The sequence below is a fragment of the Equus caballus genome, chromosome 6, assembly GCF_041296265.1.
Source record: "Equus caballus isolate H_3958 breed thoroughbred chromosome 6, TB-T2T, whole genome shotgun sequence".
In the NCBI taxonomy this organism is placed as follows: Eukaryota; Metazoa; Chordata; class Mammalia; order Perissodactyla; family Equidae; genus Equus; species Equus caballus.
In genome coordinates, this window is record NC_091689.1 from 87,082,529 (window position 1) to 87,107,432 (window position 24,904).

Genomic DNA, 24,904 nt, shown 5'->3' on the forward strand with positions numbered 1-24,904 from the left:
CCATGCTGAGGCGGCGTCCCACAAGCCACAACTAGAAGGACCCACAACTAAAAATACACAACTATGTACCGGAGAGCTTTGGGGAGAAAAAGGAAAAATAAAATCTTTAAAAAAAAAAAAAAAGAAAAAGAATCCTAAAATTTGTATGAAACCACAAAAGACCTTTAATAGCCAAAGCAATCCAGAGAAAAAAGAACAAAGCCGGGGATACCACATTTCCTGACCCCAAACTATACTAAAAAGCTACAGTAACCAAAACAGTATGGTATCAGCAGAAAAACAGACACACAAACCAATGGAACACACTTAAGAGCCCAAAAATAACCCCACACATCTACAGACAGCTAATTTTCAATAAAGGAGCCAAGAACATACAATAGTGAAAGGAAAGTCTCTTCGATAAAACGGTAATGGGAAAACTGGACAGCCACATGCAAGAGTGAAACTAGACCACTGTCTTACACCATACACAAACATTAACTCAAAATGGATTAAAGACTTGAAGGTAAGACCATAAAACTCCTAGAAGAAAACATAGGCAATACACTCTTTGACATCAATCTTAGCGATATCTTTTTGGATATGCCTCCTTAGGCAAGGGAAACAAAAGCAAAAATAAACAAATGGAACTACACCAAACTAAAAAGCTTCTACACAGCAAAGGAAACCATGGGAGAAGATGGTTTGTAAATCATATATCTGATGGAGGTTAATATCCAGAATATATAAAGAATTCATACAACTCAACAACAAGAAAACAATCTAATTTAAAAATGGGTAGAGGATCTGAATAAACATTTTTCCACAGAAGACATACCAATGGCCAACAGGCTAATGAAAAGATGTTCAGCATCACTAAGGGAAATGCAAACTAAACCACAAGAGATATCACCTCATGCCTGTTATCAAAAGGCTATTATCAAAAAGACAAGACATAACAAGTGTTGGAGAAGACGTGGAGAAAAGGGAACCCTCGTACATTGTTGGTGGGAATATAAATTGGCGCAGCCACTATGGAAAACAGTATGGAGATTCCTAAAAAAATTAGGCATAGAAGTGGATCCAGCTATTCCACTTCTGAGCATTTATCTAAAGAATACAAAAATACTAATTCAAAAAGATAAATGCACCCCTATGTTCATTGTACCATTTCACAATAGCTGAGATATGGAAACAATCTAAGTGTCCATTGACAAATAAATGGATAAAGATATGGCATGTACACACATACACAATGGCATACTACTCAGCCATAAAAAAAGATAAAATCTTGCCATTTGTGACAACATGGATGGACCCTGAGGGTATTATGCTAAATGAAATAAGTCTGACGGAGAAAGACAAACACCATATAATTTCACTCATATGTGGAATATAAAAACAAAACAAACGAACAAACAAAACAAACTCATAGAAACAGACAACAGATTGGTAGTTACCAGAGGGGACGGGGGCAGGGGGCAGGCAAAATGGGTAAATGGGGTCAACTGTGTGGTGACGGATGGAGACTACACTTCTGGTGGTAAGTATGCTGTAGTGTATACAGATGTTGAAATATAATGTTGGGCATCTGAAACTTACATAATATTATAAAACCAATGTTACCTCAATTAAAAAAAAAAAGCAGTGCTCAGGTTGGGGAGTGGGGAAAGGCTACAGACGAAGAAACACCAAGACTGGTCAGAGCCAGGAGGTGTCTTAGCCCTTGGAAACTTCACTCACCCTGGATATAGCTTCACATCTACCTTACGAGGCCGTGGGAGGAAAAAAAATGAAGTCAGAGACTTAAGACAGTCCAAACACATCCTTTACCTCGGGCTCTCCCTGATCTGAATGGCTGTTTTTTGAATCTCACTTTCACTCTCCCTCAGCTGGAAACACAAGGGAGCCGGAAAGCTGATGGTTTCCAAGAAAACGGAGGGACAATATTTATCCATCTCTTTCTTGCCCAGACTTGTCCTCCCCTCTGTCCCATGCTGACAAACTGGCTTTTTTCTCCCTTTGTGGCTCCTGCTGCTTCCTGCTGCATACTCTTGTCACCCTAAAGATTTATCCTAGACAAAGGATCTTGAGGGGCGAATGTTTTTCTGTGTCTTCTATAAGGAAAGCAAGAGAAAAAGGAAGGCTGATGTTCTCTTTTAACCCTAAAAGTTCTTCTTTCAAGAACGTAGCAGGTAGAAGGCTGAGGTATGTAGAGAGACAGCAAGAAAGATCAACACTGGTGACTTGTAATTTTACATGTTTAATTCAACACCACATACATTCCTCATCTGGAGAGTATTGCATCCCAACCCTACCTCAACTGCAGGAATTGGGCTCAATCTGGTGTCTAGGGGGTGATCACAGGAAAGAAAATGAGGATGGGAGCATCTGGTGCCTTTTAAAAATGGTGCAACACCCCCATGCATCATGCCATGAAGCTCCTCATCTGATACTGTGACCCAACTCCATCAGAAAGCCAAAAAGAACAGACCAGTAAGAGGGGTTCAAAGTGCCTTCTATATTTCACTCACTCCTCTCATTTGCTAAGGCATGCGAATAACCCAAAGAAATGGTTCCTAGAAGAAGAGGAGTAAGTCACCAGAGAGCTACTGAAGCAAGAAGTGACTGTAGAGGAGTCCAACACTGTTGCCTGAACTTCCTGGACCCCAAATCCATGGGGAGGCCCAGGACTCTGCGGCTTCTGTCCAGTTAAGAGGATTTTCTGGGTCCTGTGTGAAACCTCCCTACTCTGATTTAAACTCATGACCTAAAAACATGTCTGTCTCTACCCCCAGGCTTCCGGCTCTTCAGTCATTCTCATCTTCATCCTCAATCTGAAACCGTTTCTTCTTTTGGATTCTTGGAGCTCCCAACTCTGGTGCTATGGGAATGACGGGCGGAGAAGAGAGAGAATATCTAAATATGTTAAGCGGGAAGGACGGTGGGAGCCTTTATCTTCAGGATCAACAAGAAGAGTGCTAGAGGTTAGAAGAAATGGCAGGTCCCATCAGGCTCCCTACCTTTGCTCCTGCTCTCCTCTTCTTCCTGTTCCTCATCGCTGTCCAGCAGCTGTCGCTTCTTGGGTGCCACTTTCAGCTGCTCTTTCTCACCAGGAGTCTCTTCCTCTGAAATGACCATAAGAGGCATAAATTAGGGAAACAGGCCCTCAGATTCCCAAAACACTCTATCAGCCCTCTAGATCAACATGGCTGGCACACAGTAAATACTCAATAGATAAGCACTCCTGCCATTACCCTCTGGGGACACCAGGCCTGCTTTCTTTTTTCGGGCTAACAGGAGGGCCCTCAGGGCTTGTGCTCGATGTTCCTTGTGGTGCTCCTCCTCAGCCCCTTGCTCTCCAGGGACTTCAGGTTCTATCCCTGGCTGCAGCTTTTCCTCTTCCTCTGGTTGACTCAAAGAAGCTGCCATCCTCCGGAGCTGGGTGGGACTCAGCTTGGCGGGAATTCGCCAGAAGGTTTCCTACAGGGGCAAAGAAGTTGAAAATGAGAGTAATGGGAAAGGGCTAGCCTCAGGTTCACCAGAGTTTGATATTATTTATTGAATAAATATGAATAAGTTGGTGAATATCCACAAGGGTTGTGAAATCTACTTACTGCTTACTTATCCAACATATATTCCTAATGGCTAGCACAGTGCCTGCTACAGTAAGAGGTTCCTTGTAAATACAGTTGCTAATTAAATAAACGAATGGATCCTGGGGATCTAAAGGTGAATCAGATATGATCTCTGCTCTCAAAGAACTCATAGTCCAATGGGAGAACCACTGTGCTGTAACGCCAGAGGACTGGGGCAATATCAAGGGAATGAACAAGTCCCAGTTGCCAACGTAGTTACTTTTGCTTAGGGGATGAAAGAGTGGTAGGGACTGCTTCTCTGAGGAGGTGACAACTGAACTGACTCCTGAAGACTGGGTGGAGGTTCATCAGGAAGATGGGTGATGTGTGTGCATGGAGCCTTCCAGTAGAGGGACTGGCATGGCCAACTGTTTGGAGGTGTGAAAAGGTCTACTGTGCGGAGGATGGAGAGCAGTCCCAGATGCCTACAGTGTAAGGGCAGTGTGTGCTGGTGTGGCCATGAGGCTGCAAAGGTTGGCCAGGGGCCCGGCATGCCACTCGGAGGCTGTGGACTCTGTCCTACAAACAGTGGGGAACCACCAAGTGCCCTGGACAGGGGAGTGATGTAATCAACACTGTTTTAGAAAGGACACTCAGGGGGCAGTGTGGAAGATGGATGTAGGGGAAGGGGAGACGGGAGAGAGGAGGACCAGCAGGACGTCTGCCGCAGGAGTGTTGGTCAGAGGTGACAGGAAATGAGGACAGAGAGGGCAACTGCAATGAGGAGGAGGAGACGTGTTTTGAAACAGCACCAACATGCCCCAGCTGACACTGTAACTGGTGTTTTTATTTACCTGCCCAGAGGCAGGAGGCCGGACGCCTAGCTTGCGCAATAGCTGCTGAAACTGCTCATTTTCCATTGCTTCTTCATTTTCTTCTGTCAGCGGCACCAATGGAACTGCCTGGGAGCAGCCTAGGACAGGTTTAATAGCCATATGGTGAAGAAAGAGCTGGTCCTTATCCCACAACCAGGTCTCCAGCAGCCTCCAGTGCCCCAGTCCTCCGGAAACTATCATTTTTCCACTCACCATCCTCTTTCCGATCATCTGCTACTCGAATCAGGCAGTTCTGGAGCCACAGGAGCGGAGTGGAAAAGCCTAAGGGAAGGAGGGAAACTTATGATTGTCCCACGTGCCCAACTCTTCCACCTGAGACATCTCCGCCAGCCCACACGCTCACCTTCCTGATGCAGGCTTTGCCCAAGGTTTGCAGTTGAAAGGACGGAGCTTCCCTGGGCTTGTTCTGTTTCTGAGCCCTCCTCTCTCTCTTCATCCTCTTCACTCTCTTCCTCTGGCAGGTTTTCCTCTTCTTCCAGATCTTCCTGGCAAAAATCCTTTAGGGACTTCTCTCCATCAGGCTAAAATTCATTGGGGTGGGAAATAAAAGAGTAGGCAACATGAGGAACTGAGTGGAGTCCTCCGGCTCCTGACCGCCCCACCGGGGGGACCTCATCAGAACAGCCTGAAGCAGGAAGAACGCTGGGTGGCCTACTTCTAAGGAGCACTTCCAGAGGAGGGGCCCATACTGGCAGAGCCAGGATAAGATTATTACCAAGCTCGAGGGTGCCAACTTCTTCCGGCGCTTCTTGTATAGCTCCCGCCGTTCGGCCACCAGCCCCAGAGCCAGCAGTTTATCCACTATTCGGGCCCGTGAGCGTTTGGCTGTGATATTCTTCATGATATGACCCAGGACATCTATAGAGAAGCAAAGTGTGAATACCCATGAGCAGTGGGGGAGAGGCATTCGTAAAGGAAATCAGAGGTCTTTGGAAAGAGGCCAGCTCAATTCACTCAAAAATGACACCAGAAATATGGTCAGTGGACAGAAGGGATGGGATATGCCTTCCTTGGGAGCAGGAGGTGGGGGGAAAAGAAATGGACAGCTTGGCTCTCATCTCAGATTCCCTGAGCCTCCACCTCACTTACCATCTGAGTCCTGGAACTCCTCAAAGAGCCGCCGCAGCTCCAGCTCCTGATCTTCTGTCCACAGTACGATATGGGTTCCTTTCCTGTTTAGGGAGGTGTCAGTGGAAGAGGGGGCCCAGGGAGTGCACAGAGGGTCCTCCGTCTCGGCTCCCTCCAGAGCATGTGCCTCTCTACCTCTGGAAGTCCTTGACGCTGTCAGCCAGTCCCAGCCGCACCAGGTGGTGGACGATGTGCTTGCGTGTCCGAGGGGCAGCATTCAGGTGTGCCAAGATGGCGTCCACCACATCCTGACCTGAGGTGGAGGAGCGGCGAGGCAGTGAAGAGAGGTCCCAGAGCTCAGGCTGCCCTCCTCATCAACTCTGTTGATCTCAAGGCCTCATACCTTCCACATCCTTATGGGCGAGGTACAGTTCCTGAAGCTGGGCCTCCTCTTCTGGGCTCCACACAGGGGGTCTGCGACTAGAAGATCTAAATGCGGAAAGGGAAAGAGGAGCATGTAGGTTGTTGGCCCAAAAAGAGGAGACCAAAGGCCCTCTCCGGTCAGTTCTAAAAGGAACGAGGATGATGTAGGTACCTCAAAGGAACCGGCTAGGAGAGGCCTAAGGTGTGCTTCCTTCCCCCACTCTCCTTCTACTTAAGAACCCAAAAGTCAGACTAAGAGGTTTTCTAGGTTGGGCCTATGGAACCTGACACTGCAGAGTCTGAGAGTATTACAGAAAAAAGAGAGAAGTATGAAAGGAGAGGAGCTGAGACACTAAGGGAAAGAGGACAAATTTCTATGAATCCATATGGTTTCCCAGCACATTTTGGGACAGGGCACATACAGACTCTCCCTTGGGGGCCCACCCCACTCCCAACTGACCCCCCCGTGAAGGCTGGTGAAAGAGAAAGAAACTAGGGCAGACAGGAGACAGGCTCTAGTCCCAGGTCCTCTTGGGTGACCTTAGGTAAAGCATTTCACCTTTGGGGCTTGTTTTCTCACCCGTGAAAGGGAAAGGAAGGTTAGACTAACTGATCTGCAAGCTCTTGCAGCTTTGACACTCTGTGACTGTCACTCACCCCTATGGCCCGCCCTTCCCCATCATCAAGCTCACCCGCCATCCAGGGAGCCATAGCCCTCAGTCATCTCTCGAACCACAGCTGTGTTCTTCCAGAACAGCAGCTCTACAAAGGCTTTTTGGTTGACTGCAGCCAATGCAAAGAACTTGCCCAGGATGTATTTGGCAAAAGTCACTAGTTCCTGTGGGAGAGGGAGGCTGCTGTGAGGCCGCTGGCCTAAATGTATTCATAAACCTGGCCCCCTACGTATTTCCTCACACCTGTTCCCAGCTGTGCCCTCCTCGCTCAGTCGCTCTTCCATCCTTCCCCATGCAGTCCCCCAATTTGCCTGTCCCCTTCCTCACCGTTCTCTCATCTCTCAGCCCTGACATCACCCAGTGCCGTTCATCTCCTGAAGACTATCCTTTTAGCCCAGGACTCCCCCACACCTGAGGACCCCAGTCCTTGGTGTCTCCTCACTTTGTAGGCCCCAGAGGCAGGGTCACTAAGCAGACGATTGAAGAGGCAGAAGAGTGAGAGCTGGAAGAGCAGGGCTTCCATTTTGAGGTCATGGGCCAGCCGGTGCAGCATCTTGACAACGCAGTGGTTGGTGTGGGCGCTGTTCTGCTGGTAGTTCCGCAGCAGCAGCACATAGGCTCGGATGACGGTTGAGCTTGCAAAGCTGCCCCCAACAGAGAGGGAAGGAGAGGATGTCAGCACAAGAAAGTCGCTGCTCATCCTCACAGCCCCACAACGTACACTCTGGGACCAACTCAGTCCTCACGGCCCGCACCGTTTCAGGTAGTCCAGGAAATTAAATTCTTTCTCTGACACCTGGACCATTTCCAACTCTTCCTCTTCCTCCTCTTCTTCTTCCTCTTCTTCCTCTGCCCCGCGTTCCTCTGGCCCCTGCTGCCCTATAGAAAGAGTGAGGGTTACTCGGTGTCTGGGAGGCTGGTAGCAGAGAAGAGCTGGAAGGACAGAGATGCGAAGGAGATGGAGACTCACGGGGAAGTGGGGCGCAGAGGATTTGTCTCAGCAGCTGGATCTCTTCCTCTGGGGAAATGTCCTGAGAGCCAAATACATCTCCTTCTGGCCACACCTCCCTGGAGCACAGAGAGAAAAAGGCTTTAACCAGAGAAAATGTGAGTTATAATTTGAAGTGGGAAAAGGAATTTAGACATTCCATTTGTCAACTGAAAAGTGAATGCAAACTGTTACCTCAGAGATGAAACAAAGACTCTAGAAAATGTTCCCTCATAAGCCACATTGCAATGAAAATCATACAAGAACAAAATGGAAAAATCTAAATAGACATTTGGCTGAATAAATGTACATAGTTATACAATGGTGTTTTAAATCCATTAACTAGTAAAGAAATACATCTGATGAGAAATGATGCTGACAATATATCAAGAAGTGAAATAACACTATAAGTCAGTATGTGCAATATTTCGTTTTTGTAAAAGGGTGTATATGACATGTCTATATATATAACACAGAGGGGAAAAAAATCTGGACGATAACTCATCAAAAAGTTAATAATGGCTGTCTTTGACTCATAGAATTATCCTTATTTTTCTCTCCAATTAATTGTGCTTTTTGATATTTCTCAAAAATAAAACAAAAACAAACAACAAAACACCAATACACCAATCAAAACTCCCCAGAACTCAGTACACAGTACAGAGCCCCAGCACTCCTGGTGGGACTTCTCTCTCTTGAAGATCAAGAACCCTGAATCACAGTGAAAGCTCCTCCAGCCCCCAAAGGCCTAGAAGCTGGATCCAGGAGGATGGGCGGGCAGGGTTCTTACCGGGCAGACCTAAGGAGGGTCAGGGCCTGTGGGGCTTGGCCACCCAGGAGACAGTCTTGGATCCGCACCATGGCTTCTGCCCGCTGCTCTTCCACTGGCACCTCTGAGGCCGCATCAAAGGGAACCATGGAGTCCAAACTGAGCTCAGGATCCTAGAGAGGGATTAAGGCTATGGGAACAGAGAGGAGGGAAACCCAGACAGCCTACCCAGAGCACTACCCTCGAGAAACATAGGGTTTCTGCAACTACCTACCTGGGCACAGCATTGTAGCTGCTCAGCCAGGGATGGCCACACAGCCTCCAGTTCCTCTGGGCTAGAGGGGACATTACCAGAAGCAACGGGCTGGTCTAGGACCTTCTTTTTCTTCTTTCTCTTCTTTCGTTTGTTCTATAGAGAAAGAACTGTTAGGATAGCAGGAGAGCTAAGGAGGCCTTTCTCCTACCAATGTCTTCTCTATTAATTAATTAATTAGATGTCTGAGTTAATTAAACAGTCACAGAGTGACCACGATGTGCCACTCCCAAGCAATGAGGAAACAACAGTGAACAGCATATTTCCTGGCCATTGAGGAGCTTGCTGTCTAGTGGGGGAGACAGGTAAGTAGACAGGTAAATTACAGCAGGGCCAAGATCTAGAATATAGCTAAGCATAAAATGCCACGGCAAAACATAGGAACAGCACTTAACTCATTTCTTGGGGTCAGAGATTTCCCCAAAGCAGTGATATCTTAAGCAGAAGTCTATAGAATGAACACATTTGCTACAAGGTGAAGAAATTCTACAGGAAAATGCAAAGCACTATGTAAATGTAACCTATAATTTTCCTCCTGAAAAGCAGGAGAAGGAGAATTAACACCCCAACCTTGCTCCCCCAGGTCACAGCTGGGAACCAGCCTTTGGTATGGGCAATTGTCTGGATGCCCTCAGCTTCATGCTCTATTCAAGGAACTTTTAATTAAACACACTGAAGGTTAGGGGCATGAGCTTCGGAGTCAACCAGATCTGGATTTAAGTATTGACACTAGCCACTTACTAGGAAGACCTTGGACACGTTGGTAACCACTCTGTGCGTCTGCCCAAGTACTGCTGTGAGGATTACATGAAAACCTTAGCACAGCGCCTGATACATAGTAAATACTCAATAAATGATAGCACCTTTTATTTCTGATAATAGAGCCCTGAGTGTAAAAATATCTTTTAGCAAAGTCTCATTGGTACTACTGCCCCTTCCAAGTCTAGTTCTGACCCAATTTAAGCTGTAGCAAATAGGATTATAGGAAAATTTTTAAAAAGCAGAATCCCTGGGTCTTCAGGATACAAATTCCTTGCGATTTTCTTCTTGTCCTAGACACTATTATTTCATTTCAGGCTCATAGTACAATCCTACCTTTAGGGATCTGGAGACTGACATGTGCAGCTTGAGCTAGTCTAACGTAACTAATACAGGACAAGATCCCAGACTGTCTGACTTTTAATCTAAGGCTCTTTCCATCTCACTACAATGCTTCTAAAGTACCAGGAAATATCACAGCATAATTGCTCAACTCTAAAGTTATCAATCCCCAGAGTTTATGTGCTTAGCACATAGGTGTGCAATAAATGTTTCCTGAATAATGTAAGGTATTTATGGCAGATCTCGCATTAACCTAATGGGAGAAGGAAACAACAGAAGACTCACACTGGCAACACTGACAAACCTCGTGCCCTCTAGTTCAGAGAAGTTCTAACAGATCAGCTTAAGCTGCAGACACTGTGAGGCGAGAGTCCCCTAAACTTCCCCCTGCCCTCACAACTCTTTCCACACCCTGGGGCACCCAGTACCTGCACTACCAGGTTCCCACGGTTCCGAGAGAACCGCTCCAACATCTTGAGGAAGAGATGGGTGGTCTCCACCAGGTCACGAAGGAAAGAGCGGGGCTGCCACCTCTCATCAAACTTTCGGAAGAGCGCCAGGAACAGTTCTCGGTACTCCATCACATAGAATATGTTGTCTGGGAATGAGGAGTAGAAAGGAATGGAAGAACTGGTCTGGAAGGTTTGGGAAAAGGAGAGATGGATGGAGTAGGGACTGGGAAGAGGGAGACTCTGGTCAAGGGATGGGGAAAGCCAGGATCAGAGAGCAGGCCAGGGCTCACTCTTGATGATGCGGCTACTCTCCCTCACAGCCTCATCTGGGGACATGTCCATCTCATTCACTGTGGCCAGCAGCTCCTGATAGGCCTTCAGGGCCAGGTGCATCCTGAGAGATGAGGGAAAGGGGTAAAATGGAGGACAACTTAGGAGACTGGCTCATAGAAACAGTACCACCCCTACCCACCCCAAAACAGTGCCATCAAAAACAGAATGACCCAGGGAGTCCTTGCTCCCTAGCCTGACCACTGTAACCCTGAAACAGAAAAGAAAATACCACCCAGAATGCAGGCCTTCAGATTCCCCGCCTGGCCAAGATGCCCACTTTGACCCCAATTCTCATCCCACTCACCGGCGTGCCCAGGAGGCAGCTTCCTTGCGGTCAGTCAGCATCATCTCATAGTAGTTGGTGAGGTTCTGCTCAATGAAGTGGAAGGTACGGACACTGAGGGTCTCAGAAACCAGGCCTGGCCGGAAGGAGGCCGCTCGGTTGAAAGCCATGAAGAAAGCCAAGGCCCACATGTAGTAGGTCTCATCGTGCTGCTGAGCCTTCTCCCGAAGCAGGTGATCCTAATGTCCAGGAAAAAAAGACCATGACCCCAGGGCTTCCAACTTTCTCCTGTCCTGTGATGATGGGGTAGACCCTGGACAATCTATAACAACATTCTAGGACCCATAATTTCCAACCTTCTCTTGTTCTCCCCACGTCTCTTCACATTTCTTTCCCCTTCCTCTAGGGCAATTTGGCTAGAGCCTTTTTTAACTGTGTGAATAACCCACTCCCTCCTGACATCTTCACCATCTCTCAGGGGTGGCCTACACACCTCCAACCTACTAGTCCACACTCCAGGCTCAGCCTCCCATAGGCTCCTCCCAGGGTGCCCTCTCACCCACTGCTCTCCCCATCACCTCTCTCTTCCCTCCTTCCTAGGCTCTCACCTTCACCGAGCCCATGAGCCGGTTATAACAGTTCTCCAGGAACTCAGAGCAGAAGTCTCTGAGGAAGAGTCTCACGTTGAGGGCGGAGCGGCGCTGAATGGACAGCTCCCGGGCAGCCTGGCGACGTTTAGGCACCCTTCGGGGCTGCTTTCCCAAATCTGAACTGTAGTTTTGGAGCTGGGGGTGTGGGTTGGAGGATTAGAATTACTCCCAACCACCACCCTCCCCGTGCAGCTCTTTCCGCACCCCTGGTGCTACACTGTTCTCAGAAGAAACTCTTAGAAGGTTCTCTCCCTCTGGAACTGAGTGAAGATATAGTGAAGACAACGCCAGAGGCTCTATTTCTCCTACCGTCTCCAACTTTCTAAGTCCCAAAACAGACGCTTTACCCCCGGAGATGCTTACCCTTCTCCGGCCCCCAACTCTACAATGTTCCCACCCCGATGGGAGCACACTCACATTGTGGAGACCTTTGTGAAAGATGAGGTCCCTCTCCCCAATGGATTTCAACCCCTGGACAATGTAGGAGCCCCCAAATCGAGAATGCCTGCAGCAAAAAAAAAGGTCCAGGGTGATTCCTCAATTCTCTGGAAGCTTTATCCCTGTTCTCTTTCATCAGCACGCAAGAGTGTGTTGTAACTGCAAAATGCTCTCCGGTCACCACTGTCTTAGAATTTGCCCCAAGCCCTCAGAATTCCAGTGATGGAATGGGAACACGGGTAGAGTAGCACCCTGCCACTCACCTATTGCCTCGCTGAAGGGCTCGAGTCTTCTTTTCTGCCATCTCTCGCTGGCGCAACGCCTCCAGTTCTGCCACATCTGTGTTCCGCTCCTGAGCCAAGCGTCCCTGTCCTACTCCTGCCAGCTGCTCAGGGTTCTAGATTCAGAACAAAGAGGGAAGAGTCAGAAGGACAGTCATTCCTTATTCTGAGTTCATTCTGTTTTTGTTTTTTTGGGGGCGAGGAAGATTGGCCCTGAGCTAACATCTGTTGCCAATCTTCCTCTTTTTTCCCCAAAGCCCCAGTACATAGTTGTATATCTTAGTTGTAGGTCATTCTAGTTCTTCTATGTGGGACGCTGCCACAGCATGGCCCAACGAGCAGTGTGTAGGTCTGTGCCCAGCATCCAAATTGGCGAACCCCGAGCCGCCAAAGCAGAGCACACGAATCCAATCACTCCACCACAGGGCAGGCCCCCTGAGTTCACTCTTACTGAGGACGGAAAGAGTGAACGAAATAGGACTGTTGATGGGACCCCACACTCAAGACACGGCTACTTTACCTGTTACCCACCTCTCCCCACATAAGTCAGCCACTATTACAAGAGCAATTCTGGCCCAATAGCAGAAAACTACATGGATGAGGGGATCAGGGCAACAGGGCAGGGTCTCACCTGGTCACGAAACATAAGGGAGACAATCTCTAGCACATGCAGGCTCCACTGCTGCTCAGCAGACGAGCTGGCCAGGAAGAGGAGCAGGTCATCCAGGCCACTGAGGTGAATGGCCCAGAGAAGCTGGTCATGGACACTGGCGTCATCATCAATCCTCTGAGCAGTGTGAGGTGAGGGGAGAAGAGGAGGTCAGTCAGCTCCACTGCCCTGCCTTGAGGTTCTCCAACTCATTCCTTGACCAAGGCTCCTCCCCCCAGACTTGTAAGAGGACAGAAAAGCAAAAAAGGGCAGCTCAGCCTAACCAAGCAAAGGAACTCAGACAACTCAAGACCCTCTCACCTTCTCCTGATCAAGGTCAGCTGGGACATGGAGAATATTTCTGATAAGCAGCAGGATCCGCTCAATCAGCAAGTTGTCCTCCTCCTGCCGTTCTTCCCAGCCCTAGTCAGAAGAAGGAGAGTTAGAGGAAGAGACTCCCTGTGGAAGGCAGGCAGCATCTCCTCTGGCTGGAGGACAGAGGCACAGACAAGGGTCAGGATTAAAAAGAAAGGAAAGAAAGAGTTCCAGCAGTCCTGAGGCAGCCAGAGACAATGGACCAGACTACGTATCCACTAGGACTGGGACCATATCTAAAAACTCAGTGTGTCCCGACAACGCCCAGCCCAGGGCTCTGCCCAGAGGAGGAGGAAGGCACTAAGGGTCCCGTGGGATCCTGTGAGGTGGGGACTCACTCACCAGCTGCAGCAGCTTATACAAGGTTTCACTGAGGACTCCAAAAGCCTTCTCACTGGCAAAGGCCTACAAAGTAGGGGAATGGACCTGAAGTAGCATCCACCCTCTCCTTCCCTACTACCTCCAAATTCTGCCCCAGGGACTCTGAAGGAAAACTCACCTCTTTGTAGGCCTGCAAGTAAGAAAGCACCTGCAGAAAATGGTGCCGAAAGCTAGGCTCCTTGGGCACACTGCCAAAACAGAGCAAGGCTGGTTGTGTCAAGTTCACCATCAGCCTGGGAGACAGTAAAGGAGGGAGAAGTTGTTACGTTTCCTCACCAGGCACAAACACCAAAATCTTCAGCTCAAACAATGGCTGGCACAGGGTAAAGGTTAAAAGGCTGGGGAATTGACCTGATCACAGCATCAAAGAGAGGCTGGTCCTGGCGGTGCTGGATAAGGATGGGAAGAAGGTCACTCTGCAGGATCTGCGCTGCCCCCAGCTGCTGCCGCACATCTCGCGTCTCATCCTCATGCCTCAAGTAGCGGATCAAATCCTTCACACTCTCTTCAGGGACAGAGTAAACACTTACAGAGAACCCTGGAAGATGCTCCAACCAGGCCCACATGCTTGTCATACCCATGGCTTGAGAAATTCAACAGACCTCCTCAACTCAAGCGAGTTTTTAACCTGTTTCCTCAAAAAGGTACTCACCTAAGCAATCTGGTTCCTTGTGGTAAGTGTCTCCTTCCAAGTACCCAAGGGCACTACATGTGGCTAGAAGTTCACAATTCATCATGTACAAGTCCATACATCAGTGGGCCAGCCAAGAGAGGGAGAAGCTAGGTGGAGACGGAAATGACGCGGCCTGCAGACAGGGAAAGATAACATGTGCAGGGTCCTCTTCAGCAAAGGGAGAGGGGAACAGGACTGGGCCCTAATGCTCAGGGTATTCTGAACAACACCCTCGAATGCCTCACTTTTGTCACAATCAAAAGTTCTGTTCCCAGGCCCAGCGAAAGATTTAAGGTTTCTACCTGATCAAAACCAAAGAGGCTCCAAGCCTAAGAATTAAGAACCTGCCCCATCTCTAACTTGGGTCTGAAGCTGCAGAAACAGTCTGTTTCAGAGTCAAGATAACCTAGTAGGAAGCAAGGTTGGTTAGAGAAAGGCATCAACCCTGAGACTTTCGCACTCAGAGAGTTCTGCAGCCTTTTGGAGGCAGCAGAGAATGAGCTCCCCTCTCCTTAAAACTGCCAGACCCAGGCCCCGCCTCACACACTGTCACAGCTCTTATGTGCCACAGGAATTAAGAAAACCCAGCTCTGAGCATCAGTGGTTCCACCTAGGATCTGACAAAGCCTAGGGCCCTGAGGCTTCTGAGGCTCCAAGGATGCGGAGAGAAAGTTCCTTCTCTCTCCTCCCCAAAGTTACTCTTAAATTTGGGTAATCTTAGTAGAAGCCAGCATCTAACAGAATGGGCGAGAAAAAGCAGTAAACAGGACCTAGTTACACTCCCTGTCACTCTCCCCGGAGGAACCATCTTCCTTATTCTGAAGCATGCTCCTTTTTATTAAGATCCCTGAACCGTCATCAGATAAGCAAGTAGGCACAGATCCAGAATCCTGGATGTCTCAGAACCTGACACTAATAACACAGACACACACAAACACATTACATTCATTACCCTGCTCCTGTGGAAAATCGGGAATATCCATGAATCTCGTCCCCTTAGCACATTCAGCCACACTGCTCTCAGCCCTTGGCAGCTTCCTCTAAAAAGACCTTTCCCTGTTCCACCCCTACCTCTAGCCCCCGACTCCACCCCTGTTCCCCGACAAGAAATGGGCAGTGTCCACAGAACTACGCTTTAATGCCTGATGTTATCTTCCTGCATTTATGTAACTGGTCTACTTCTCGAGGCTGCCTATCCCTCTACCCTCGCCCAGTGCTAATCCGCTGTCTGACCAACAGGAGTGTGCCGGCAAAACACTGATTGAATGACCAAGAAGACTTCCCCTTGCTGCCCTCTCTCAGGGTACCTGCAGACCCCGAGCCCTGGGCTCCCGAGAGGTAGGTGCTGTGTGTGAGATCTCTGACTCTCCTCAAGGATAAATCCAGCTTTTTCACACATACATAGACACACAGGCGCGCACACGCGCACACACACACACACACACACACACAGATTTAAGCGCTTCCCTGTCGGCTCTCTCCAAGTGGCAGCCTAGGAAGCTGACAAAAACAGACAGCAGAGCTGTCTATAAAGATGCGGAGTCAGCATGTCCTCCTCAAAACCAGACACAGCATGACATTCTGGCACTAAAAGGTGTGAAATGATCTTCTTCTAACAGCAGTGACAAAGCCACATCTGGAAGGCTCCCATACAGATAACCTCATATAGTCCTCCCAGCTGCCCTTTCCCATATCTTGCCTCCTCCATCGTGGACCAATTCTGACTAAAGATTCAATATTTGTAAAACTGGCCCCAGCAGAGTACTCAAACCTCTGCTTTCAACATATCGCTTTACTTGAAAGGAAAAAATAACAGGTGGTAACAGCTACCTGCTACCTGGTTACCAAAGGAAGATGGGGAGGGGCAAGGAGATGGGCAAGGAGCCGTCCTTGCAGACGTGAGAAGGGAGATTATGTAAGAGACCTAGGACTTCAGGTTCTAATCTCCTGCAATTTTGACCAAACCAGAGAGCAACAGGCAAAAGAGGGGAAGAAGTGGGTCAGATGATTTACTTTGTAAAGCTCCCAGGCCAGGGGTCATGAGGCAAGCTGGCAGTCTTGGGCCTATTCATTAGAACAGGAATAAAAGAGTTTCTGCTCTCTCTGGTGGAAACACACTATTTAAAAAAATCAGCCAGGGACAGAAAACTTACAGTTCATCTCTTTTCTTTCAGTTAACTAGAAGCTACTCACCTAGTCTGTCTGGCCTCACCTTCCTCTCCTAGACCACTGATAATCTGATTACTTGTTTTACATCGACATCATACATACCCATCCAACCCACCACTTCTTCTTAGATCCATGGCTTGGCTGCCTCCTCTGGCTATCTAGTCTCACCACCCAGGAAGATTAGAGTCCCAAGACATAGAGCCCCCTCACGCTCTCCAAACCTTTGCTCAGTTTATTCCCTCCTTCTGGAAGGTCCACCCTCCCTTAACTCCAAAAGTTTTAAGCCTATCTGACTTTCAAGATCCAGCTCAAGTGCCACTCCTCCATGAAGCTTTCCCAAACAGCCCACAGCAGGACAGGATCTGACTGAACGTATCACTCCATATGTACTTCCTCTTCCTGAACTGAACCACTTTTTTACAGTATAATTATCCAGAATACATCTTTTCTCTTCTACTAAATGTTGTCTTATGCATTTCTGAATGCACTGAATTTCCTTCATATGGGAGAGATTCAGTAAAAACTGTTAAATGCAACTTGGTGCAACAGAAAGAACAGTACAATGGTCAGAGGGTGGGGTCAGAGTCCTGGCTTCATTGTCTACCCATCTGTCCTTCACAAAGTCAGACCTGGCTTCCTCATCTGAAAGATAAGGGAAAGGATACTGTGGCAGCCATACAGGAGCCCGCTCTATACAGAAACTGATATATAATAATATACACCTGAAATTACACAGTGTTATAAACCAAGATGATCTCAATAAAATAATTGAAAAAAAAAGAGAGAAAGAGAGTGCCATTCAGCTGCAAAGAATGCAGTTAGCTGACAGTACCTCCAGGAGCCACCTCAGCCCTGCTCTTCTCGGGCAGCTCCCCAGCGAATGACTAAGCACAGGGGCCTAGGGCCTAGCCATTTCTGTCCAACAAGGTCTCCTCTACCAGGCAGTCCTTGCATCAGAATTTCCCACTGGGTTGGCTGAGACTCTCAGACCTGCCTTGTGGTCTGAGGCTCTCCTTGCCCCCAATCCTGCTGCCCCCTTAATCTACCACAGGCACACTACTCAATAAGCGTCTTGTACCCCTAACTCCATCTCAGTGTCCGCTTCTTGGCAGACCTGAACAGACAGATAGCTACGCCACCTCCCTTATACGGTTATTGTATTGTGAGAATCCAATTAAGTTACATGAAAGCACATTGTAAACAGTGATAGATAATAAAAATTGAAGTAAAAGTCAGTGGTTCCCATGCTTTATGATTTCATGTACCAGTATATGTCCCCCCAAACTAGGGAAACCATCTTATCTTGACTGGTAAAGATATAAAAAATAGGGATATTAAAAATAAAACACTTTTCTAAAACCCCACTAACATCTATTAACACTGTTGTTTCATAAAAGAAACAGTTTAACACTAAAAAAAGGTATATATGATAGAATCTCAGCTATGTCCTTTCCTTTAAGGTGCGTAAACAAGTCTTTATGGAAAACTGCGTACACTGTCCTTATTTTTCTCATTTCACTTCAGACAGATAAAAATATCATTATTTTAAATAGTATTGTTCCTCTGACTGGCACTTAGGAATCATTCACTTATCTACTATTCATATAATAAAAGTCATAAACCAACCCAACAGAAGGAAGGTCCCACGAGGTCAAGGTTTCACTGTATTCTGTTTTTTCCGCATTCCTCACTGCCTAGAATAGGGCTTGGCATACAGTGTGCATGTAGTACATATTTGCTGAATGAATGAATTTTGAAACAACAGATTATCCCAGGTCACACCCTTTGAACCAATGAGCCCCTTTTGAGGACTCCAACCCAAAAAAATAATAGAAAAAAGAAAGGAAATCATTTGTACAAAAATAAAATTAACACGCTTCTTAGTGCGCTCTGGTTTATAAAAGGCTTTCACAGCATTATTATACTCTGAGTCTCACAATGGTCCCAAGCGACAGGTACTGTACAATCATCTTCATTTTACAGATGAAGAAACAGAGGCTCAGAGAGAATAGACACCCCAATAAGATGTTTATAGACGAGTTATCTTTAATGGTAAAGGCTTGGAGATGACCCAGATATCCCAAACCTGGGGAACAGCTAGGAAAACTTTGTAATATTAATAAACAATATATCGTACAAAAACTAACTATGCAAACAAAAATTCAAAGCCTATATTTAAAAAGGGCACATAAAGTAGAAAGTCCACAATAACAACCACATAAAAATATGAATGCTCTGAAGCAGATGAGGGACCTCGGAAATTAACAGTAAAGATACATCTTGTGTTTAAAAATAAAGGTATTTTTAATTCTTTTGGTGAAATGGTACGTTTCAATAAAAACAGCAAAGGTAGCCACTGCTGTACTCCCAGGGTTTCCCTCCTATCTGCTTTCTCAGCCCAAAGGTCTCCTTGCTGACGCTCCTTTGGAAATAATGGGGGGCAGGTGGGCCGCCAGACTGTGAGCGACTGTCGTTCCCCACTTCTACCCACAGAGACGCAGAAACCTTGTCTCTTCTCTCAAAGCTTAGTCTCCTTTGGTCCCCTTCCCTACCCCTTCATCTTTGTGATTTTCGTCTCCCACAGTAAATGAGTTTTGAAACACCCCAAACTCTCGTATTTCTGTGAAAATCAAAGGTTTATCCTGCTGCACACACAGAAGTGGGGTCTCACTATGGTTATTTCCACCAACAAGGGGAAAGGAGAAACCACATGTGCTATTTCCAGACAATGGGACAGAACAGATATACACAAGCCTATAATTTCTCTTTGTTCCAGTCAGAGCACTTTATTCCACTTTCTGAGTTTTCTACTTTGAAAGTAATTCTCCCCATGTTGCCTCTTTCACCCACAACAGAGGCCAAATAGGAAAACCAACCATTCTGGCTTGCCAAAGAAGCAACAGAAAAGAAAGAAATTCTTTTTTTTTTCCACATTGATAAACTCCTGCATAGGTTTTCTGGGGAGTTTTGTTTGTTTTGTTTTTAAATATAGACTGGTGGAATGTAGTGGTTCCCAAACTTCTGGATTTCATGGACAGGTCTTTAATTTTTTTTTTAATTTAGAGAGACTAACATAAGGTTGCCAACTTCAAATTTTGTAACTTAAAGCAAAAAGCCACACAACCTCATATATTGCTGTGGGAATGTAAAATGGTGCAGCTGGTGTGGAAAATAGTTGGGCAGTTCCTCAAAATGTTAAACAGAGTTACCACATGACCCAGCAATTCCACTCTTAGGGATATATCTGAGAGAAATGAAATGTACATCCACACAAAATCTTGCACACAAATATTCACAACAGCATTATTTATAATAACCAAAACGTGGAAAAACCCCAATGTCCATCAACCGATGAATGGATAAACAAAAAGTGTTATATCTATACAAGAGAACATTGTTTTACGATAAAAAGGAATGGAGTACTGAAACATGCTACAACATGGATGAACCTTGAAAACATTACTTTCCGTGAAAGAAGCCAGAGACAAAAGGTCACATGTTGTATCATGCCATTTATATGAAACATTTATATGAGACAAAGCAAATCTGGACATTTAGAAGGGACGTTAGGGGGCCGGCCCAGTGGCATAGTGGTTAAGTTTGCCCACTCCGCTTCAGTGGCCAGGGGTTCTCTAGGACTGCTGGTCAAGCCACACTGTGGTGGCATCCCACATGAAATAGAGGAAGATTGGCAAAGATGTTAGCTCAGGGCCAATCTTCCTCAGAAAAAAAAAAGGGATGTTAGTTACTTTTTCCACTCAACTAAGTACCAAGCAGTTGAGATGAGGCAATATTCATCTGAAATTAATAATGTAGGCCTCAAAATGCAAGAACCAAAGGAAAACAAAGGATAAAATATTTAATATACTTGCAATTCAAAATAGAAAATTAACTCACTTCTTCAAAACAAAATAAAGCCAAACAAAAAAACTCCGCCCCAAACCAACTCTGCTCCAAGAACCAACTTTGAGAATCACCAGAATGAAAAGAATGACATTTGGCATTTGAATTCCAGTTCTGTCCAGTACTAACTGGGTGATCTTGAGTACGTGGCTTAACCTAGACCTCAGTGTCTCTATCAGTATACTGAGAAGAAACAAATGGAGAGGTTTAAATGAGGTCAAGGAAATCAGTGCTACTCAGAGTGTGGTCTGTGGATAATTGCTGGTCCACAAACTGTGACCAGTCTGCATGAAGACAAGTACAGAAGCAGAGTATTTAGAACATCTGGCAGCGATTTGATAGAGTTGTTGTTTGTTGACTCTTATAGTAAAAAAGCCCATATTCTATATGTCTTTTTTTCCCCCACATTATTTTTCCAGTAATAGCTCTAGTATTTTACAAAAGTACTGTATATGTCAATTGTATCTCAATAAAGCTGGAGGGGAAAAAGAAAGAAAAGTACTGATCTGCAACAGCTTGGGGAATAAAACTCTACCTGGTCCTTCACCAATTCAGTTTGAGAAGCACTGATATCAAGCACTTTACTGAGCATAAAGTAAGAACTCTCAAAATTCTAGTTTCCTCCCCATCTCCTGGACTCTACAGTGGGTCACTAAATGCTTATGAAGAGCCTCCCAGGCAAAGGTAGTGGTGCGAGGTGCAGTGGCCGTGCTAAAGAAACTGAGGAATGTGGCTGCAGAAATAAAACCCACTAATATAGAGAAGAAACTGTAAAAGTGAAAACAAGCTCTAATTAAGTGATATTGAAAAAAATTCTGAAAAACTAGGGCTCTTTTCAGGTTAAAGTGGCCAAGGAGGTTTTGTCAGAGGAAGTGTGATTAGAACTGGGCCTTTGAAGGCCACACAGGCTTCAGGCAGCTGCGAGGAGACAAGGAGACGGGGCTTTTAGGCAGAGAAATGCCAGAGCAAGAGCTAAGAGGGAGTCACTATTAACAGATGGGTCTATCTGGAAAGCAATGGAAAGGGGCTCTTTATGGGAAAACCCTGTCTTTGTCTACCAATTCAAGGCTTTAGAACATAAACCAGGGAGTCACTGAAGATTTCTGGTCTGAAAAACAAAATGATCAAACTAACTGGGGTCGCACAAGCAGCATCACATATCCTATTATTGTATCTCTACATATCACTCCCTGTGAGGTCTGAGTCTTTTTTTCCTTTCACTGCACTCACCCTGCAAAAGATCCCAACCTCAGATCAACGCAACCATCTGCTTCTAGACTCTTGGATTCAAATCTAGCCTCAGATTTGCTGGAGAAAACCAAACAACTCTGCGTAATGATAGACAACAAATGTGTAGTCTGCAACCTGAGCAGGGCCCTCAGCCCGGCCCAGCAAATCTTTTCGATGTTCCTGGTCCACTCCCATTTCCGTTTCCCAAGGAACAGCTGCTTCTAACTTCCACTGATATCCTCAAGCCCCCTTACTCCACTGCTTCCCACACCTCTCAGCTGGCGTCTCTGCCCCTCCCTCTCAGGAACAACCGAGGTCATCAGACATGAACTCGCTCAGCTCCCTGCACCCAAGCCTAAAACATACATATTTCAAAGGCCCACTCTGACTTCTTGGCTTCTAATCTAAGCCCTTCTTTTGTGACTGACTGATCACTTCCATCTCTCAGTTGGGTACTCCCCATTTCTCATTTGTTTCCAATTTTCTCTTTATACTGGCTCCATTCCTATATGCTGTTAGTTGCTCAAAGCTCTTCCATCTTAGGGGGTGGGAAAGCCCAACATAAAACAAACCTTTCCTTGACTCCATATTGGCTGCTCTTCTCCTCCTTAAGTGCTGATGTGCCATAGGCCTGCGTCTTTAGTCCTCTTCCTGTCGCACTCCACACAGCCTCCTTGGGCAAACTCATGCACTCGCATGTCTTCAACTACCATCTCTGAGCCATTAGCCAGCAAATCTGTATCGCTCACCCGTTTGAGCTCTCATGGTGCCGATCCCACACGTTACACTAACGAACAGCATTCTCCATCTGCATCTCAAAGATACCTCACACTCAACATGTCCAAAACAGAACTTCTTCCCAGGTTTGTCTCCACTTCCGTTTTGGACCTCTCAGGGACTGACACTGTCTACTCAGTTATTCTTATAAGAAACCTAAATACTCTGAGACACTGACTCAGACGAATTCTTCTTTCTTAAACTCTCCTATCTGGCCCCTGCCCACCCCCATTGCTACTGCCTTAGTTCAGGTCCTGAGTATCTCTTGCTTAGATGACTCGACTGCTTCCTAACCTCTATCCCTGCCTCCAGTTTTGTTCTCTTAAATCTATCCACAATACGGTTACCAGATTTGGCCATATAACCACCCTGCTTAAAATCCTTCAGTGGATACACAAGAAACTTCATAGTGATTGTCTTTGGGGAGAACATGGGGGCCTAAGGTAGGAGAAATATTTATCTTTCACTTCAGTACTATTGAATTGTTTACTATTAGCATGCACTACTATACAAAACTAAAGTTTCAGTGGCCCCCCAGTGCCTACAACACAAAGGCCCTCATGATTGGCCTGCTGCTTACCTTTTAAGCTTCTCTCTCAAGACACTCCTCTGTCTGGAATGCCCTTCTCTCATCCTCCTAGAGCCTGTCCCCTAATCTTTTAAGACTATTCAAATGACACTTCCTCCTGATTTCTCTATACAGAAGCAACCTTTGTGTCTCTCTCTCCTTTGTGTCTACTTTGTGCCATAAACAGACTTCCATCATGGCATTTACAGCTCGTGTTGTATATAATATTTAAACAGATTGTTGACAATGTCTGTCTCCCTCCATTAGCCTCAGATTCCCTGAGGCAGGAATTGTTTCTTATTCACCTTTGAATTTTCAGAGTCTACTGACTGAGTCAGAATTTACAGGGGGTGGGGCTTACATAAGAGTGTTTTGAAAATGCTCCACAGGTGATTCTAACTCAATCCCCTGATGACAACTGCACTGAAATATAAACTCCTTGAGACTGGGAATCATCGTGACCAGAACAATGTAGGTGCTCAATAAACGCTTTCTAAACTGAAGGTGGACAAGTCTCAAAGTTGACGGAGGAGAGGTTGGGACTGGAGATTTGGAGGCATCAGGACATAAGATGGTGTGTGAAGTTGTGGAAGGACTTAAGCTTCCTCAAGAAGGTTGGGAGTTAGAGGAGTTAGGAAGCCAGGGCAGTCTTCTTTGTCACCCTGTTACTGCAGAGGATTCATTCACACGTGTTTTTCCTTCCAGACTAGGAGTTCCTTTGGAGCAGAAACTCTGTTCTATTCATCTCTGTCCACCTGGCACTGAGCACAGTGCACAGTACATGTTAGGAGCTCAGTGACCTTTTACCGAGTTGTCTGAGCGCCACTGATAACACAGGGAGGTAAACACTTCAGGGACGTAAAGAAGAAAGCGACTACTTTGGCCTGGAAGGGCTGGAAACAGAGATTTTCAGAGGGACGATTGAGGTTGGTCCTGAAAGAGAAGTTCATTTGGCAAAGAACTGGCCAGAACTTCAAGCAGAGGGAACCGCAGGAGCGTAGGTGCCCAGGCACGAAAGAGCACAATGCAGATCTGGGGCCGGGAGTCAAGTGCTTGAGACAGGAAACATGAGGGACCTTTAGAAATTGAGGCTGAGAGGGTCAGGGCCAGACTGTGAACGGCCATGGACGCCCACCTAAGGCTTTAAGCGTGACTGCGGGTGGCCAAAGAGGAGTTTTAAATTGAATCTGAAACGCCCAGATTGACTATCTCTAAAGGTAACTAGCGGCAGCACGCAGGGCCGAGTAAAGAATTGAGAGCCTCAAGGGAAGGAGCGTGATTAATGGCTAATGGTCCAGCTAATACACCCAAGCAGAGGCTGTATCCTCCTTAAGTCTTATACCCGAGAGAAAGGAAGAGGATGAGAATGAGAAATCCATTCTGTAAAAACCCAAGATTTAAGTCAAGCAAGCTGCGAATTCCGACTCCCGCTGACCACGAAAGGGCACACCTGTTTTTTCAGGTCTCAACTGGATGGGGAGTTGCCAGGTGGAAATGCCCGGAAACTTTCCGTTCTACATTAGGGGTTCCGAACCCCTTCCCGTCACAGCGCCACCCCGCGCGAGGACCAGGCCGCGCACACTGCCGCCGGGAGGAGGGAGCACCCCGCGGGAGTGAGGAACCCTGGCACCCACCCCAGACGCAGGGTCGGCCACTGCGCGTGCGCACCTAAAGAGCGCGCCCCGCCCCCTGCCTTCAAACCGGGTGGCGGGAAAGGGTACTCAGTGCCTCCCAAGAACGCCCCTGCAGCTTCGAAGGGACGTTGCCCGATTAGAGCCCTGTCGCCCACACTCACTCACCGGCTCCCCGCCGGCCCTCAGGATCCCCGCGGAGGCACCGGCCTCAGGCGCGGGGCCGCAGCCTTTCCCGCCACCCGGCTCAGCCGGACCAGTCCCGGCCTGCGTGGGGAGCGGGGCGGGGCGAGCCGGGCTGGTCCATGTGACCCCGAGGAGC

General features: G+C 47.0%; 1 protein-coding gene across 2 annotated transcripts; it reads right to left on the bottom strand.

Annotated features, from left to right (window-relative positions):
• Positions 1-2,226: 2,226 nt before the first annotated feature.
• On the bottom strand, positions 2,227-24,891 carry TIMELESS (timeless circadian regulator). 2 transcript variants are annotated; one of them, XM_001504843.6, is made up of 29 exons: positions 24,751-24,891; positions 14,284-14,437; positions 13,983-14,136; positions 13,750-13,864; positions 13,593-13,655; positions 13,197-13,298; positions 12,858-13,013; positions 12,209-12,342; positions 11,925-12,012; positions 11,466-11,642; positions 10,879-11,096; positions 10,532-10,635; positions 10,218-10,387; positions 8,650-8,784; positions 8,397-8,548; positions 7,589-7,686; positions 7,374-7,497; positions 7,061-7,262; positions 6,637-6,782; positions 5,925-6,010; positions 5,717-5,834; positions 5,543-5,625; positions 5,169-5,311; positions 4,797-4,974; positions 4,646-4,714; positions 4,412-4,530; positions 3,237-3,462; positions 3,003-3,107; positions 2,227-2,863 (listed from the first exon to the last, which is right to left on the bottom strand). In XM_001504843.6, exons 2-29 carry the CDS (start codon positions 14,378-14,380, stop codon positions 2,790-2,792), a joined length of 3,636 nt encoding a protein of 1,211 aa, XP_001504893.3. In that variant the 5' UTR covers positions 14,381-14,437; positions 24,751-24,891; the 3' UTR covers positions 2,227-2,789. The 2 variants fall into 2 exon arrangements, with proteins under 2 accessions (XP_001504893.3, XP_014596491.2); XM_014741005.3 differs by lacking the exon at positions 24,751-24,891 and adding an exon at positions 15,257-15,415.
• Positions 24,892-24,904: the final 13 nt, after the last annotated feature.

Coding starts and splice junctions, on each gene's coding strand:
- TIMELESS (XM_001504843.6), bottom strand. CDS start 14,380: ATGGACTTGTACATGATGAATTGTGAACTTCTAGCCACATGTAGTGCC. Junction 11,643..11,924: donor TTCACAAAGGTCTCCACAAT/GTGAGTGTGCTC, acceptor CCACACCCCCAG/CTCCAAAACTACAGTTCAGA. Junction 10,636..10,878: donor GCTGCCTCCTGGGCACGCCG/GTGAGTGGGATG, acceptor CTCATCTCTCAG/GATGCACCTGGCCCTGAAGG.